The sequence below is a fragment of the Magnolia sinica genome, chromosome 10, assembly GCF_029962835.1.
Source record: "Magnolia sinica isolate HGM2019 chromosome 10, MsV1, whole genome shotgun sequence".
NCBI lineage: Eukaryota > Viridiplantae > Streptophyta > Magnoliopsida > Magnoliales > Magnoliaceae > Magnolia > Magnolia sinica.
This window is the reverse complement of record NC_080582.1, coordinates 46,491,618-46,507,574: the sequence shown is the minus strand read 5'-3', so window position 1 is coordinate 46,507,574 and position 15,957 is coordinate 46,491,618. Positions and strand designations below refer to the sequence as shown.

Sequence of the window (15,957 nt, the reverse complement as noted above, 5' to 3'; positions counted from 1 at the left end):
GGGATTGAAGAGAGAAAATGAGAGAGAGAGAGAGAGAGAGAGTGATGGGTGATGGGTGATGGGTGTAAGGAAGGGATGGGTGGAGAGAGAGAGAGAGAGAGAGAGAGAGAGAGAGAGAGAGTTAACTTAGGGAATGGGAGAGAGATGGGTAGGGTATGGGTTGCTTGTACTTGTGATAAGATGTGTACTTGATTGATTGATGTGATGGGTTGTAGAGATTCTCTTGGGATTTGCAACACGCGACATTTTCCTCAAAATAAATGCAGGCCCACAACTCCTGACCTAGGTATCGCATCGGCACGCGAGACACCGCGTTGGACCCACGGTGATAGCACGGTCGTTAGGGTACAAGTCTCGGGTCGAGCCGACTCTGATATACGGGATGCGACTTAGGATCGCGCGCAAATACTATCTATGCGTCACGGATCACTGAAATTTAATCAGGAGGAACGCGAAAGCCTACAGAACGGTACGGTCTAGGATACGGGCCTTACATTTACTATGTATTGGTCGCGTTTAACTTAGAGCAATGAAACCATGCACTTTGTTTCCTACTTTCACCCCTGTAAATGATTATTCACCAAAAAGGTCTACAGAGGGCTTCCCAAGACAACTGGGAAGAACGGCCCCTATCAATGCACTGACCCCTTAAGAGGAGGTCAGATTCTACACTACTAGCGCTTACATACATAGTAAGTAGAATACTACTAAGGGTTCTCCCTATGAGGGGGAAAAACCTAATCAATTGGTCGGATCCTGAAAGAAGGAGCAAACTCTTGATGGCTACTACAACGGAGGTTTCGACAATTGACCCTCTTCCCAGAATCCGACCTATCTACTTAGAAAAATCCGCATACGAACATTATGCCAAAAAGAGAATATTCGAATTGTATTAATAAAGCTCCAAGGAGCGTATTACTTTAAATCCAAAAAATAAAAGAAATAGAAGGGGCGTGTCTTTAAGCCTCGGGGGGCTGCTCAGAAGGTGCGTCCTCAGCAGGGGCCTCGGATTCAGAGCTAGCATCCTCAAAGCCAGAGAGGTCTAGTTCTAAAAAGACTTCCTTAATCTCTTCAATGCACTTCTCGAACGTCATCCGGTATAAGGCATCCCTGTCTTCCAAATACTCTTCAGAAGACTTGAATTCCTTAACAGTGGTCACTCGAGCCGAGGAGATAACTGCCTGGGCCTCTACTTCAAACTCCTTGAGCTTCACCTTCAACTCCGTGTTGTCGGCTTCCCATCGGGCTAACCTATCAGAAGCCTCAGCGAGAAGCTTCTTTGTTGCCTCTAGCTCGTTCGTCAGGGCTGTGGCTCAAGCCTCCAAAGCAGAGTGGGCTTGATCGGTTGCAACAGCCGCAGCACGAGATTCCTCAGCGGCAATGCAGAATTGTTCAGCTTCAACTTTCTTCAGTTGAAGCTTATTCTCGGCCTCCCTCATCTTTGTCCACAAGTGAAAAATATCGCGGTGGACCCTCAGAAGGCAAGGAGCAAACTACCAAAGAGCGAGGGAAGAAATCAGATGTAAAAAAAAAAATGACAAGTTCTTAGACAATTAACTCACTCTAAAGAAGCTCCTCGTCACTGACACAAGGATCCCTTTTGGTGAAGAGTCTAGCATGGCGAGAAATTTTGCAGAGGGTATACGCCACTCTACCCAAGGCAAGAGCTCATCAATCATCCCTCACGTCGTCCTAAAAGGACGTTGCCCCTCCTCCTGAGCCTCAAAAGGCCCGATGGTCTCCCGGGCCTCTACAGGTCGAGCCTCAGCAGAAGGCTCGGTAGTTTCCCGGGCCTATGAGGGATGAGCCTCCTCGCAAGCGGTCACCTCGACAGCAGCTTCAACAGCAATAAGAGCAGGCTCGATAGCTGCTGCCTCATCCTCAATCTCCACAACAGTGGGAGATGAAGGACCAACTCTCCCTATGCTTTTGGAGGTCGTTTTTGGCTTCTTCATCTCTTCTTCAGCACAGTCTCCTCGGGGAGAGGCGCCTTGCGCTTCGAAATGGTCCTTAGCACAGGACAAGCTTTAGGCATTTCTACATCAGTTAGAATGAAAAGGGATTTAGCTACAAACTCAAAAATTTTCTAAGTCCTAAGATCGGCCAAAGCTCTTACCTATAAGTTCAGTATCAAGACCCGATTTAAGCAGAAGCTCCGGCTAAAGAAGTCTTCTCTAAGATCTGTCTTCTTCTCCTAATGACCTTGCTCCCTGAATCCGAGCAAGGGAATCAGCCTCGAGTATGGATGGATGTTTGGGAACAGCTACATCAAAGAAAGCATGCACAAACAATTGAGAATGCTAGAGATCGACCAATCGAGAAACAACAAAAAACAACTAAGTCTGAAGAAAGTCGACATGGAGTAGTAATGCGGTGGGGACCAAACCATCGCGCAAGGTCAAGCCCGGTACTTTCCAACTGTCAGATGCCCAGAACCATCTGTTCTTCCAATTTTTATTGGAGGTTGAGACGTCTGTGACCATAGCCCCTCCAGTTCCCCTCCAAGCAAAGAGGTAGTACCAGCCTCTATGAAAACGATTGGGCTTCAACTAGTATATGTGGAAGAATTCATTGACAGTAAGCTCGGGTTGCTCAAGCTCTGACCAAAGGACAGAGAAGTCGATCAATGCCCTCCACCCATTGGGGATCAACTGCCTCGGGGCCAACTCCAGACGAGCGAGCACCCGTTTTACTATATTTTGTAGAGGGAGCCTCAGGCCACACTGAAGGGTGACCTAGAAAATGGCAACTGCCCCATCTGGAGGATGAGCAGGAAGCTCGTTCAGCGAAGGAACTCAGAGGATTATGGATTCGAGTATATGGTATCCCAACCTAATTCGAGCTAAGTCAGCCTCTACGAGAGTGGATCTCATAGGACCTCTCTCCTCTTCCTCATCCTCTCCCTCATGGGATTCGTCTAACTCCTCTTCGACAGGCAGATCGCACTCTGCCCTAACCGGCCGCTCTGTCGGGTACCTCTCTAGCTCGCAACGATTGCGACGCTTGGAAATCAGCGTCGCTCATCATCAACAACGACGACAGTGGGTTCGACATGAGAAAGAGACTACTCACCCCACTATTGCCGCTAGAGGCCTCCTCCCAGGAACTTAGTGGTTCCAACATGGCAGTTAACCCAAAAATTCCATAAGCCGGTAATAAAGAAGAAAGCAAAGAAGGGAGGGGGTGGGTTAAAGAGCATGGCTCACCGGGGAATGTTTCCCTATCACCAGTGATATAACTAGAGCTGGTCACTGGAAATCACCTTTGCAGACAGCAAACCAGAATGCGAGTGAAAATGGAGAAAATGCAAACGGCCTTCGAAGATGCGTTAGGGTTTCCTTATATAGAGGAGCCACGTGGCAAACGTTTAAATGCTCCTATTACTGTAAACCCGTACAGCGTGCCCTCAACTACCTTGTCTCGACACATGGCATGACCCCGCTCGTTATTTAACCCCGTTATCGAGAAACAGCCACGCGTCGTTCTCTCATTGGTCAGATACCGAAAAGGCAACCTAATAGGTAATGTGGCATCGAGCCACAACATGCCACCTCAACTATACCGTACATGATTACTGACCTAGGAACTTCTGACCTACTTTCCAAGTCTGTACTACCGACTCAAAAGCAGAGGGGCTTACTATTATGGGAAAAATGGGCCGATCCATAAGAGAAGGTCGGACCAGCAACTAGCACGAATCAATAGGCCAAATTACTTGACGTATAGTTAGGGTCAGAGGCGGCACGACCATAAGTCGGCATAACCTTCAACTGGCTTCCTAGAAGAACTACTTAATAGGGTTGTCAAGCCCGGCGAATAAAGCTAACGGCTACTGAAGTTAATGATCACAAGGACATCACAAGCATGCTATGTCGGTATTATCATTGGAACGATACCAACCTTCTGATAGCTCGGCATCATTCATTTCTGAGGCGTCGCTACCTCTATCATCCGACTTTATCTATGGGTCAGATGGGTTCATCGGCTTCTGACTGACGTTCAATCCTATCTAAGGCAAACAACCCGAAGTTCTCTCCTAAGATCTTAGGGGATAAGATTAGAATCCCAGAGATCTAGGAAGTTAAAGATCTCAGGAAGATCTCCAATACATTAGGAGTTATAATTCAACTACAACACGTACCTGCCAAATAAAACATATCGCTCGACAGTGTGATCTTCCCTCTAATATAAATAGGGAGTCTTTCAATGGTGAAAGGTATGCACTGATAACCTTTTCTACTTAAACCTTTTCTACATAGACCTAGATCCATGACTTTGGCATCGGAAGGTCCCCTGCATTAGCCAGGGTCTTCCTTGTTTGTTTAATGTGCAAGCACACAAAGGACTAAGAAGGATATACCGGAAAACTGCATCAACACCTTATATTTTATTTTTATTTTACCAATGTGATCCAGACCTAGGTCCTTGAACAGCGGTCGGTGACCATGTGTGTGTCCGTCTCATTAGAGGTTGAGGTGGTATGCAAGGGTGGCTAAGTTAAACGGTTGAGCATTCTGCTAGATGACCACCATTATTTGAATGATCAAAAGGGTTTCGTCCCTAGTTAAGATTCAACCCCAACCCCAGATGCCTCCCCCTCCAGGATCTCTACATAAATCAATGTCTACTTGAAGCTTTTGATATCTCAATACCAACATAATTCTCTCTTCAAATTTGTTTTCCTAAGTTCTAGTTTTCCGTGCTATAAGTTTTTTTTTTTTTTTTTTAACATCCTTTTTTACTTTTTCTACTCTATTGAGTACAGACATTTTATAATACAATCAGCTCTTTCTGTCAGGATTGATCACCACCGTTGCTTGTTGTAGATGAACTAGGGGAAACAAAAATGAGCTGCCTCAAGCGGTGGGACTGAGACATCATGATGGTGGGCACTACAGAGCTTAGGGTTAATGGGATCCCCGTCCGTCCAATATGGGGCCTTTAACATGAGTTAAAAGATAAAACATAGGACCTGTAACCTTTACATCCTTGAAGAATTTAAGTCTAATCCTAACTAACAAATGCAACCAACTGAACCTCGTGAGCCCCTTCCACTTATTGCTAAGGCCATCAATGGACATATATATATATATATATATATATATATATATATATAGAGAGAGAGAGAGAGAGAGAGAGAGAGAGAGAGAGAGAGAGAGTCATGCTCCCCTGCGCACCTACGCACGTGCGCACCTTTTCACACGTGCCATGAGTGTCTAATCTGAACGGTCCATGTGATGCGGAATCCCATAAAACCTCACGTGACAAATTTTCACCCTGATCTAATATTCTAGTAGGCCATAGTAAAGAGAAATGCAAATCAAGGGAGGAAACTGTTTTCATTTTTCATGGCCCATCAAAGTTTTAGATCAAAGTAAAACTTGGGCCTGGAGGGTTTCAGGAGGTGCTGCTTCACATGAACGGTTCAGATTTTGGATCCACATCACGTATGATGGGTTCTCAAAAGATTTCGTATGTAGTACGTACGAACTAGTTCGCAAGTGAGTGTTTCTGTGTGTGTGTGTGTGTTAAGTGAACCCAACTTTTTTTACAACTCATAATACACCATGTGACTCCAAAATCTGAACGGTCCACGTGAAGCAGCACTTTTCTTTCTTTTTTTTTGTTAGCTTGTTAGCCAGGGCCCAATATTTACTTTGATCCAAGACTTTGGTAGGCCATGAAAAATGAAAACAGTTTCCTCCCTTGATTTGCATTTCTCTTTGCTATGGCCCACCAGAATTTTAGATTAGGATGAAAATTTGTAAGTTGGGGTTTCATGAGATTCCACATCACATGGACCGTTTGGATTAGACACTCATGACACGTGTGCAAAGGTACGCATGTGCCTAGGTAGGTAAGAGAGAGTCAGGTGAGCATGACTCTCTCTCTCTCTCTCTCTCTCTCTCTCTCTCTCTCTATATATATATATATATATAAGAGAGATTAATCATAGTAAGGACTTGTCCAATCAATTGCATTTCAAAGATATGACCTACCTCCAATGGGACCCATCATTTGGACAGTTTGAACTTTTGAGTAACGTGTAGCCATAACTCACCCATAGTTCTAAAATCAAGCCAAAGTCTCTTGGAAACTTGCCAACGAGAGTGACGCAGTCGACTCTACAAGACTTGTCTGAGTTGGCTCATAAACTCAGTCAACTAGATATGACTAGACCAGATCACTCACAAAGTCAATCACTTTTATAGACGAAACATTAAAACAGATAGACGGCAACTCAACTCACAACCTAATCCCCTTGTTTTTTTTAAGGATATAGCCCATATATATGTAATGGCCCACCAAATCAACAGTCCTGATCAACATACACACAAGTATCTAATGTCTTTGTGCCAAAGTAGCATTTCTCTTCCTTCCCATATTCATAATCACCAGTTCGGTTTCGTGGTTAATGTATATCTATGTACCTCACCAACCAAAACAGTTGACTCTTAAGAATTCACAGCCATAGAATGAGACCTAAACCATTTCCAATGGCTTTTACGAATGGGATTTGCAACCATTACTTCCACTATTTCACGTTTGGTAATTATAAACATTATATCATTTTATCTTCCTCTTCTGGTATATGTATTTACTTTTCCTATTTTTTATTTGATCATTCAGAACCGACGATATCATCAGTTCTACAAGTTCGAATTCCAAACTGAGAGAGAGAGAGAGAGAGAGAGAGAGAGAGAGAGAGAGAGAGAGTTAAAAAGCCTCCTATTTCCACTTAGGAGGGATTGAACCAGGGTCCCACCGGACCACTCATATGCCCATTGCTGTTGACCCCAATGACATTCGGGATTACAGCGGATGGCAGCCCAACAGCCACTTGTGGAGTCGTCGGGTACAAGCTGTGGGAATGGGGGAGAACGTGGCTGCTTACAAGAGGATTGGCTGTCCCTTTGCGTTGTTGAAGTGCGCAAATCTGTCTGAGCCCTTCCTCATGAATGTGAGTCAAGGTCTCCAGCTCTTTCATCGACAAGGCTTCCAAGCCCACTCCGTAGAGTGGAGCATGTCGAGACATTTCTTCTTGATAAGATGCTTGTAGGGTACGTATAAATTGCTGTGTAGATGGAGAAGAAATTCAGTCACCGATATGTAAACAGAGGACATGAATAAAGCAAAGGGGAAAAGAAGCAAGTCCCTAAAAAAAAAAAAAAAAGCTGAAGAGGATGTCTGAGAATCACAGATCGGGATTGAAAAAACAAGTGAGAAGTGATAGACATGGTCTTTGAGTACAACAGTAAAACCGATATTCACATCTTGCCATGAATTGATATGAGCAAGCAGCAGATATTGCACACTTCTTTTTTCTTTTTGCATTTATTATTTGTAGATTATATAATGGTCGGATAAAAATTTTGCAGAGTTTGCTCAGGTCTTCAGATTGTAAATATGGGGCATTTGGGCTGATGGTGCATCATTCATATGGTCGGTTCGCGAGCCCCATAATATCAAAATTTTGGACCAATGCACCAAGGCCGTACGTACACAAATTAAAGGGCCATGTCCTGTACAAACTCTTGGCTGTCCAAGCACTCCTCTCATGCAAGAGGCCATGTAAATACTGAACAATAATCTCTCGTTCTCAGCTAAGAAACGCCTTTTGCATGCTCAGCTGTTCCTCGCTAGCATTTTATGTTCTGCAGGAATGCCATATCACATGGTATCGATAATTATTTTGGATTTGAGAGAACAAAAAATTTATTAAAAAGATAAAAGCGCTAATGAATTTCCATTACAAAGAGTGGCAGATTCCTTTTTTGCTATAACATTGGCAACAGAGTTTGCCTCTATACCTATTTGGGTAAATTTTGCTAGAAGAGTTTGCCTCTATACCTACTTGGGTAAACAAAATATTTAGCCTAGGGGCTAGTGCCTGAATTTCTTGAACAAAAAACAATTTCTGACACACCAAACTAATGCAAATTAGCCGAAGAGATGAGTCCACCTTACACCACCACTGCTCCATAGTTGAAACCAATGTTCGAAATATCGGTATCACGTTACTTATCACATCCTTGAGATATAGATACATATCGGTTATCGAATGGGATATATTGATTGTATCGGGTAATTTATCGCACCTTTTGAGAAACATTGGGAAATTTGTTGAATTTTTTAATGAAACTTCAGGGATTATTAAAAAAAGACCTTAATACACACTTTTAAATAATAACATCTGAAAAAAAAAAAAAAAGTGTACATAATAGGTTTCTTGTATAGGGTCCTAAGCAATGCACCATCTGACTGAATGAATGCAACTATATTCAAATTGAATGCATGACATTTAACGTGTGATGATCATTTCATCAAACACTCCTAAATACTTTGAAATTAGTCTCAATTGACAGCTGGTTGAAGGGAAATTTCAAATATATATATATATATATATAGTCCTAAGCAATGCACCATCTGACTAAATGAATGCAACTATATTCAAATTGAATGCATGACATTTAAAGTGTGATAATCATTTCATCAAACACTCCTAAATACTTTGAAATTAGTCTCAATTGACAGCTGGTTGAAGGAAAATTTCAAATATATATATATATATATATATATATATATATATATATAGTGGTGGTCTCCTGCACAACATCCCGCAGGAGACTTTCGCAAGCACCAAGGCAGGCTTGCTTACACGCTGGGCTGGGATCAGGTCCCATTGTGATGCGTTCATGAAATCCATTCTGATGATTAAGTCTGCAATGAAAATTTAGCCAAAAAGTTGATAAACTATGCAGGTTCATGATTTAAGTGGGCCACACCGAGGAACAGTGAGAGAGGATGCATATCATTGGATTTTTACAAGGCCTACCTGAGAATTGGATCTTACTCAAGTTTGGTCTGATACCCTTAAATGATATGGAAAAATGGATGGACAATCTGAATCATGCATGTATCATGGTGGGCCCACATTACAGTTTCAACACAGTCCAGTATAGGTTGTCACTTGCAAGAATCACGTCAACATGCATGAGACGGGTGGGAAAACCAAGGTGGGAGGCCCGGAGATGGCCCAATCGTGATGTGTATGTGAAATCAACTCCAATCATATGGTGCATGAGGAAAACATAGCCATAGGGATTAAACATAAGACATTCATAATTTATGTTGGACTACATATGCACAAACAATGCAAGGGATGCCCACCATCAAACTGTTTAACTTGGTGTAGCTCACATAAATCACTTATGGGCATAAAATTTGGTCCCCATACATGAATTTTCATAAGGTAGATAATGTTTAGAGTGAATTCCAGATAAACATCACGGTGGACCCTGTACAATGTCAACAGTAACCGTCCCCCTCTCCCACTGTTTCCCTTCGTGTAGCCCACATGAATCAATTATCAACTTGATGTTGGAGTCCCACAGCTTAATTTCTCTCATATATATATATATATATATATATATATATATTAATTTTAAATTAAAAAATGATTTTTATTGTCCGAAAATTAATAAGGACTTAAACAAATCAGTAGATCAGCCCTCATACATGCTTGATTTCATGTTTGGAGTGCAACATTACAAGCAATTTGGGATAAAAATTGGGGAAATTTTGAATTTTTCCCAAATCAGACCACCTAGACTCAAATTTCGAAATTAGAATATATGTGATGATTATTTCATCAAATACTCCTAAATACTTTGAAATTAGTCTCAATTGATAGCTGGTTGAAGGAAAATTTCGAAAAAAAGCATGGAGAACATGAAGAACCAATGGATATCGAAATTAGAGCTCCAACTCTATAATTTTTCATGAAATATATGAAGAACCAATGAATTTGTAACCATTTGATACTAGTTTAACATAATTTCAACAGAGCAAAAAAAAAAAAGGATCGAAAATTGAAAATGCTCATCAGATTGAACATGTGGGATATATCGGCACTAGAGCTATACACGAGTCGAGTAAGCTCAGTCGGCTCGCTCGACTCGACTCGAAAAAGCTTGACTCGCCTCGGCTTGAAATTGGATTCAGAATTTCAAGTTGAGTTCGAGCTTGCCCAAGCTCATTTCAACTCGGATTGAACCTCAATTGGAATCAGCTCGGTGACTCGGTTATTTTGATATTGACGTTGCTCGTCGAGTGTTTGATGAAATGACTAAACGAAGTGCTGTTTCGGGTGCATTCATTCTCCGCAGGATCGGTTGGTGGTGAGGAAGGAATGGATACGAAACAAATCACTAAAAAAAAATAAAATAAAAAATTATATTATAAAACTACCCTCATATCTTGATTGTGATGCTACCCACAGAGTGTTTGATGAAATACCTGTAAACTGCTGCTACTGTTTTGCATTCTGTGAGAAATTGAAGATGCACTATATGTGTTTGAGAAAATGTCGCATAGGCTCGAACTGGCCTGAGCTGCTGACCGAGCCAAGCCAAGCTGGCAAGTCAAGCTCAAGGACCAAGCCGAGCCGAGTTCGAGTTGGGGTTAGCTATTAGTCGAGCTGTGCCAAGCTCGACTCGGTTCGACTCGTGTACAGCTCTAATCAACACTACCTATGCGTTTCGTATCACACGCGTGGGATACAAGAGATATCGTGGGATATATTGGCTAATATCGTCGATATTTAAAACATTGGTTGAAACAATCCTCAACAATTCCCTCCCCCCCCCCCCCATTCAGCCCCAAGAAGCACATAACGAGCTTAATTGGATTCTAAGAATTGTCGCCTCCTTCACTATTGTCATAGTGGGAAATTGTCTCGACTCCCTTCCATGGGCCCAATTTTCCAAGGAATTGACCTGGTAGGAATTGCAACCCTCTCTCACACAATACATGCGGCTTTGCTAGTGGTCTAAATTAATACCAAACCCTCCTGAGTATGATGAACTCTAAAAACCAATGGGCTAAGGGACATAACCCAGCACTTAGGGTCCTCCGTTATGAAATTCCAATGGTTGTCAAAAACTCGAGAAAGTATTCGTCTCACAAAACCTTGCCGATAGAAAACAGATGAGATGAACAATACTAAGTTACGAACTCATCCTCAAAATAAGGGAATGTTATTTTTTTTAAAAAAAAACACGCTACCTAATTATGGAATTTACAATCTGATACCTTCTTCAAAAAGGTTTTAAAAAAGCTACCTCATTAATCAATATCATCATCATTCCACTACCTTCGGTCACAGCCATTGTGCAAGCAAATGGGTTGGTGGCTTTGGACCCCACCATGATGTTTATGTAACATCCAATCCGACCATCAGGTGCATCATCCCATGTTAGGCCAAGGGCCCAAAAGTTAGCTCCATCTGTTATACAAGCGGACCACATGATTCAAAACAGTATGCAGGGCAGCGCTCGCCCTCAAAACCATTTCCATTAGTGCGGCCCACATGAAACATTGATGGGTATGATTTTTGGGCCACAGGCCTAAACGTTTGTGTGGAATCTAGTTGTTGGAGTGTACTTCATATAATTATCACGATGGGCCCTATAAAAATCAAGGGTGGACATCTCTCTCCCAGCTATTTTCTTTGGTGTGGCCTACTACATCACAGGTCAACCTGATTTTTTTTTGTCTTTGGGCCTAATATGGAAGTAAATATTAAATGGTCAGAGTGGATCTTACATAAACATCATGGTGGGCCCCGTCAAAATCAAGAGTGGCATCCATAAATTCCCTTTTTCTCCAAATAATATCTCCATACAATTGGAGAAGGACGCCCAAACTTATTTTTGGCCGGGCACACATGATGTGTATGCAAAATCCCCTTCGACAATTAGATGTGAATCCTAGTTTAGTTAGGCCCACAACCAAAAAATTAGGCTACCTTGTAACTCGGGTAGGCCACACCAAAGAAAACAGTTAGGAGAGAACGACCACCCTTGATTTTTACAGGGCTCACCGTGACAATTATATGAAATCCATTCCAACCATTAGATGCCAAATTTAGGCTTAAGACCTAAAAATAAGGCCCATCCGTGATTCAGGTGGGCAATACCAAGGGAAACAGTTTGGAGGGCGATCATTGCCCTATACACTTTCTAATCATGTGATCCACCTGAATCATGGATGGGGTGAATTTTGGGCCCTTAGCCTAACATGAGGTGACACACTTGGTGGTTGGGATGGATTTTATATAAACATCATGATGGAGCACAACCAAGCAGCCGAACCATTTGCTCACTTGCCCACTCAACAGGCCGTTAAAGAGACGAAATGAAAGGTAGTGGAATGATAATTATATCAATTAATGAGGTATCTTTTTGAAAAAGGAACCGGAATGTAAGTTCCATATTAATTAAGTAGTTTTTTGTAAATTTTAAATAAATAAATAAAAAGCCTTGTAGATCCACAAACTTGATAATTTCCTCAATTGTAGTAAAGAATACGAGAAAAGAATGACAAATGTGTGGAGTCTCACTGATGAAGACGACGAAGAGTCCCGCTCTATGGTTTTAGAAGAGTCGCTTCTAAGGTTCTAATTCAATCACAAGATCCATAAAAAGAGCTTGATCATGGAGTATTAGTTACATAAATAGAGCAATGTACATGTATAGCCCTCCTTTAAGCTAAGGATTGAAGCCTACTTGTCCATCCTTTCTTTTATAAATTGCCAAATTATTTATGAAGAAGGAAACAAAATAAATAACTAAGAAGTCTTTTGCTATTAAAACACCTAATATTTACAAAACCTTTTTATTAGGCTGTATGACTTGTACAAGGCATCTTTCTACTTAAAAGGGTTTGGATATGGACCAAGAATACCAGGCAGTTGGACCTGGGCCTCCATATTTCTATTGGTTCCTTTATTTAAATCATCTGATTGACATTGTGGATCCTACAAGTCAATCGGACCATTAGATACCCCATTCAGTTAGTTGGCCCCACAGTCAAATCAGACCATTAATATGGCCAAATCTTCATTCCAGTAGCAAGGGGTTCCACTTGTAGACCCTATTTGTTGATCAGATGGTCTTTCATCAACTCTACCCAGTTGATAGGAACTCAACCTCGAGTTAGCACTTGTCAATTGCCACGCGTCACTTTTGCACCACACCTTGGTCACCTTTGTTGAGTCACCTTTGTTGGGAGTTAGTGGAAAAGGCCCACTTTTTTGGCTCAGCACCTCTTCTAGGATGGCATTGTAGATTCCTACATACTCGTGTTGTCCATATCTTCAACAGTATCTTCTGTAATTCCAATTCTTTGGCAGTACAAATACTTGTCCAAATCAGTGTTGTCATGTGCGATCGCACATTCGCATATGCGCACACTCAGTTGGAGATCGCATATGCGACAGTGGCATATGCGATTTCTGCACATATGCGATTGCATATGCCACATATGCGAGAATATGAGATCGCATATGCAATGGATGCAATCACATATTCACCAACGGTCAGAAATCTGACTATTTTCTGACCATTGGGAATTAAAATAAATAAATCTGTATTTTTAGTCTATAAAAGGGCATTCAAAACACTCTACATGCACCCAAAGTTCAAACTCTCTCTCTATCTCTATTTTCTACTCTCTTACATTCTCTCTGATATAATTCCAAGGCCCAAGCTTCATCCATATTTCTTTCAACTTTGAAGTTTCAATCAAGGGACAAGGATTCAAGAATCAAGAAAGTAAAGCAAGTAAGATTCAATATTACATCGAAATTGAACTCTCTTTCTAGTTTCTTCCAAGTTCTAAATATCATAATCATATTCACGCACCCACCACTCTCTCTTTCAATCTTTCTTTCTTAAAGTTTCTTTACATTCAAGAGTCAAGAGACTCAACTTACAAGTTGCAAGTTAGTTTGTTATGGTTTGAGTTTCTTCCAAGTTCTAAGTTCTAACATTTTTTTTAATTTGTTACTTACAACACAACTTACAAGTTACAAGTTACTTACAAGTTACAAGTTATTACAAGTTAGTTACAACTTACAAGAGTACAATACAAGTCTACAACATTCTCTCAAGACTCAAGACTCAAGACTCAAGTGAAAAGTGAAGACAGGAAGTGAAAATTGTGTTTTTGTAAATTTGTAATTGTGTGTAAATCTCTCTCTCCCCTCTCTTTTACTACAAGTGTAAGTGTGTAACTCTCTCTCTCTCTCTCTAAATTTGTAATCGTGTGTAAATCTCTCTCTCCCCTCTTTTACTACGAAGTGTGTAACTCTCTCTCTCTCTCTCTCTCTCTCTCTCTCTCTCTCTCTCTCTCTCTCTCTCAAGTCTCTTGACTTTATTCTTTACTTTACTTTAGTTTTTACTTTTTAGTACTAGTTTACAACTTACAATCAATACACACACCAACATAATGTCTTCTTCCCAATCTTCCTCTTTGAAACCCAAGTCGAATGACCCGGGTTGGAAGTATGGTCACTATTGTAGTGCTTCGAATAAGACTCACATAGTATGTGAGTTATGTGGGCATATGGGTTCCGATGGCATTGCGCGGCACAAGCAACAACTTACACATTTACCGTGGTCAAATGCAAAAGCATGCGACAAAATTATTCTAGAAATCCGAAGGGAGATCATGGAGTATATGGATAAACAATCAAGACAGATGCAATAGTGCCCTATGTCATGAGGAATATATGGAACAAGACGCATATGAAAATATAAACGTAGTTAATGTAGATGAAGCTAGTCCCACTCCCCCTAATTCGATAAGTCGGTCTAGACCATAACCACGACCAACGGTATCGAAAAGAGCCTGAGGGCATGGGCCTATGGATAGATGGTGTAGACCACACCCCGAGGATGTGGTCAACCAAAAAGGTCGGTCGGGGCAAAGGGCCGACTCAAACAACTTTAGAAAACCGGTAAAAACAAAAAGATAGGAAAACCACTATTCAATATATTGCTAAATAGTTTTACCAAACCAGCATTGCTTTCAACGCCGTTAAATCGAGAAGCTTCAAAGTTATAGTTGAGGATCTAGGTAAATTTGGACCTGGGCTTAAACCCCCTTCATATCATGAAATGAGGGAAACATGCCTAAAAACCGAAGTTGATTATACATGATCCTTTATAACTAAATATAAGGAATCGTGAAAAACATATGAGTGTTCACTCATGGCCGATGGATGGACCGATAGATCCGATCGGTCTCTCATGGTCAGTTCTTCCTTCCGCTCTTGATCACCTTCTGAATGATAGACTCCTATGTGAGGTGAGAGCGAGAGAGGACAATGATGCCCTGGCAGCTTCACTTCGTAATCCTCCATCAGCTTCAAAGTAGTCTTCCTCCCCTTGGTAACTAATTTATAGGTGTGGGCCTACTTTCATAGGTAGCATGTCACACCAACAAATTCGTCATAATTGTTTTCCAACAAAAAGACCACAAGGCACTGATATGGACTGAATTAGATGTCATCTCCTAATAGATATGTGGGTGGCTTCCCACCTTCAACTTGTCGAACAATTCTTGGAAAACTATGTTCAACTCACAACGATCGTCAGTCACCAGTTTGCATTTCTTGTCTACACATTGAATGTTTGTATGAAAGATAATGGTGACAAGTCTAGTCCTTTTTCTTTTTCTTTTTTGAAAGGCAAAGATTTATTACATTGACGAAGCTATATATAAAATTTACAAAACGAACCAGCAAGCTGGAAAAGAGAAATTGGGATCTACAATATTTACAAAAACAGCCTACCATTGGACTAATTGCCTGGCCCTATTGAAGCAAACCGAAACTAGACCCCTCCGATTCTTAAAGCAACGATCATTCCTTTCTTCCCAAATTAACCAAATGACCAGAAACCACCCAATAAGGCCATTCGAAGAAAAAAAAACCATTGTACACCAAGGAGGGAGAGAAAGTTGCCCCACAACTCTTTTGCAAAAGAACAGTGAAGAAAGAGATGGTTCATAGTCTCCTCATCATTCATACAAAGAATGCACATATTTACTAGTGGGAAATTCCTTCGACGAAGATTATCAATTGTTAGCACTTTGTTGTTTCCGACTAGC

General features: G+C 41.3%; 1 protein-coding gene across 2 annotated transcripts in view; it reads right to left on the bottom strand.

Annotated features, from left to right (window-relative positions):
• Positions 1–6,477: 6,477 nt before the first annotated feature.
• LOC131258357 (uncharacterized) overlaps positions 6,478–15,957 on the bottom strand; it is a 55,755-nt gene continuing 46,275 nt past the window's right edge. For both annotated transcript variants that reach the window (XM_058259627.1, XM_058259628.1), the window contains exon 10: positions 6,478–7,075. In XM_058259627.1, the coding sequence (XP_058115610.1) occupies positions 6,740–7,075 (336 nt within the window). In that variant the 3' untranslated portion in view covers positions 6,478–6,739. The remainder of the gene's footprint in view (positions 7,076–15,957) is intronic.